General features: G+C 65.6%; 1 protein-coding gene across 1 annotated transcript; it reads right to left on the bottom strand.

Annotated features, from left to right (window-relative positions):
• Window positions 1-6: 6 nt before the first annotated feature.
• On the bottom strand, window positions 7-2,492 carry PAQR4 (progestin and adipoQ receptor family member 4). Its single transcript, XM_004705813.2, has 3 exons — window positions 2,308-2,492; window positions 919-1,140; window positions 7-809 (listed from the first exon to the last, which is right to left on the bottom strand). The coding sequence occupies exons 1-3, from the start codon at window positions 2,471-2,473 to the stop codon at window positions 376-378; spliced, it is 822 nt and encodes a 273-aa protein (XP_004705870.1). The 5' UTR covers window positions 2,474-2,492; the 3' UTR covers window positions 7-375.
• Window positions 2,493-2,517: the final 25 nt, after the last annotated feature.

Raw genomic sequence — 2,517 nt, 5'->3', positions numbered from 1 at the left:
GGGAGGGCTGGCATGCAGGAAACAGGCTGTGGTCAGGAAGTAGGCGCCAAGGCTGGGCCAGGGGGCCCGCAAGAGGTCCAAGAGGGTTGCTGGTGAGGGGGGCAGCAAGCTGGTAGAACTCCAATGGTCACAGCAAGCCATGTCTCTCAGTCCTTCCCGGATCCCAGGGGGTAAACTGAGGCCCGAGTTCCTTTCCAACCAGCCCAGTTCAGTCAGTGCTCTGGGAGGAGTAGCGTAGAGGCAGCTTGACCACAGGAAGAACGAGTGGACGAAGGCTCTGGTGTGAAGTCCCACATTTGCTGGAAGCATTGGGGAGCCGGCCCCTTGCAGACCAGCACAGGGTTAGTGTGTGGTGCTGGCCCCAGGGACCACAGCTCAGTCTGGTGGGCAGGCATGGCGGGCAGCCCAGAGCAGGTCGGGCACGACACCGGCGTGCAACTGCAAGATGGAGCCCACGCTGAGCAGGTGCATGATCTGGTGGGAGTTGCCCCAGTAGTCAAAGCGGCCAGGTCCCCAGCGCTCGGGCAGGCGGGCCACGTTCACCAGCCCCCCGAGCAGCGCCAGCGCGTCCATGCGCAGGTAACAGGGCAGGGAGCCTGGGGCCCCAGAGCCCAGTCCCACCCCCCGGGCCCCAAACACCAGGAGACGAGCTCCAGCCTGCCAGCCAAAGGCGCGGAGACGGGCGCTGGTCGACGGGGCAGTGAGGGCCCTCCAGCCAGCCACCCCCGAGAGCACCGTGTAGCCCAGCAGAGCGGCTGGGCGCAGCCAGGGCCTGCAGGCCAGTGTACAATGGATAATGGGCAGGGCTCCTGCAGAGGAGAGGGAGAGAAGGGCATTAGTCAGGGTGCTCCCTGCCCTTCTGCCCCCTGGACTACCACTACACGCCTCCCCTCGTCCCCAGCCCACCTCCTGGCTCACCGAGTGTGTTGACCAAGCAGACGCCACACATGTCCAGGGCCAGGAGCCGGGCGTACACAGGGCTGCCCCCTTGGTGGCACATGAAGAGGTGGTAGAGCACAGAGCCAGCAGGGGGTGCCAGGCAGGCCACACAGTGTGTGCCCCCAAGCCAGCCGTCCTTACCCAGCTGGCCCCAGGGCACAGTCATGGGCAGCAGCACCAGGAAGCCTAACAAGGCCAGCCCTAAAGAGGCAGAGAAGAGAGCAAGCCATCGGACTGTGTCCCAAGCACCAGGCTGCACGGGGGATAAGCCATGGGTGGAGTTAGGGTGGAAGGCTGGATCACCCCAAATAGTCCTCAGTCTTGTGACAATACCCACAACAGTTCCATCGGTCGGCTATAGCTACCAGCCAGATGTGAGGCCTGCAGCCCCCCCACTAGGGCTCACACCAGTCCCAGGAACCAGAAACCATGACCTCCGCCTTGCAGAAGCGGCTAAGCAGCCGGCCCAAGGTGAACCCGGCAAGGGACAGACATGGCCAGCATGACCCCAGGCCCCTCACTCAGCAGAGGACCCCAGCTAGGCCTGGAGGGCTGGCAGAAGCCATAGCAGGTCCTGACCTTAACCCACCAAATAGGACGAGTTAGCAGTGACACTAGACCCTGAGCCACTCGGCCCCCTCCTGTGACCTGTGCCCCATGAAAATGTCTGGGGAAATGAGACTTGGACCTTTGGTCTTTCTAGGACAGCCAAAAGGAGAAGCTGGAGTCCCCCTGCCCTCCGTCCCCAGGCACTGCTTCTGGGACGGAGAACCCACTGAGATCCCCAGCCCAGCCCCCTCTTGGCAGAACACCTTGGCACTGCCCTCCCGGGGCCAAACAGGGTCTCCCGGCCATGCACTGTTAGTTGTGGGGCCTCCTGGGGCCCCAGTCTGGCCAGGTCCCAAGGGCAGCTGCTCTGGGCCCCTTTCCTGTTGGGGCAACTCAAGGACAGGCAGGGCTGTGTCAGCAGAGCCAGGCTGCCACAGAGGAGGAGCTGGGCGCCTGCTGGGGGAGGAAAGAGCCGCCACCAGGCGGAGCCTCCGGGCTGCTGGGGTGGGGGCTGCCCACGAGGGAGGGACTGGGCCGGCCGGGCCAGGCTTCTCTCCCAGGATTCCTCCTAACAGACAACACCCAACACCCGGACGCATGCTAGCAGGGGAGGGTGCCCGGGGCGCCGAGATTATGCAGGGCGGGCACCAGCTTCCTTCCCCAGGCTCAGACGGATTAGACAAGCGCGGGCCCCACTCAGCTCCCCTCGCCTGCCCCGCAGCCCCGCCAAGGGAGTGAACGCGGGCCGAGCCACCCGGGACAATGACAGCTTTGTCGCCGCGGCTCCCGGCGGTGCCAGGGCCAGTGGCGCGAGCTCACCGTGCGTGTAGATGTTGCCCAGCTCGTTGTGCAGATAGAAGAGGCTGCGCAGGCAGCCCGAGCCGCTGCTGGCCGGCCGGTAGCCGGTCAGCACGAACTTGTTGAACTGCAGGTGCGGCGGTGAGCTGGCCCAGTCCAGCAGGCGCGGCCCGGCCAGGAACGCCATGGCCCGGGGGCAGTCCCGCTCAGCGGCGCCGCGGCGCCCGGACG

Source organism: Echinops telfairi, unplaced genomic scaffold (assembly GCF_000313985.2).
Source record: "Echinops telfairi isolate 266 unplaced genomic scaffold, ASM31398v2 ScPeMD7_5;HRSCAF=22, whole genome shotgun sequence".
NCBI classification, from domain to species: Eukaryota; Metazoa; Chordata; class Mammalia; order Afrosoricida; family Tenrecidae; genus Echinops; species Echinops telfairi.
Note: the sequence above shows the minus strand (reverse complement) of the source record. Positions and strands in the feature narration are given on the sequence as shown.

Excerpts from the sequence above, each read along its gene's own strand:
- PAQR4 (XM_004705813.2), bottom strand. The coding sequence starts at position 2,473 with ATGGCGTTCCTGGCCGGGCCGCGCCTGCTGGACTGGGCCAGCTCACCG. Across the intron at positions 1,141-2,307 it reads GGGCAACATCTACACGCACG|GGCTGGCCTTGTTAGGCTTC; the intron begins GTGAGCTCGCGC and ends CTGCCTCTTTAG. Across the intron at positions 810-918 it reads CTGCTTGGTCAACACACTCG|GAGCCCTGCCCATTATCCAT; the intron begins GTGAGCCAGGAG and ends TCTCCTCTGCAG.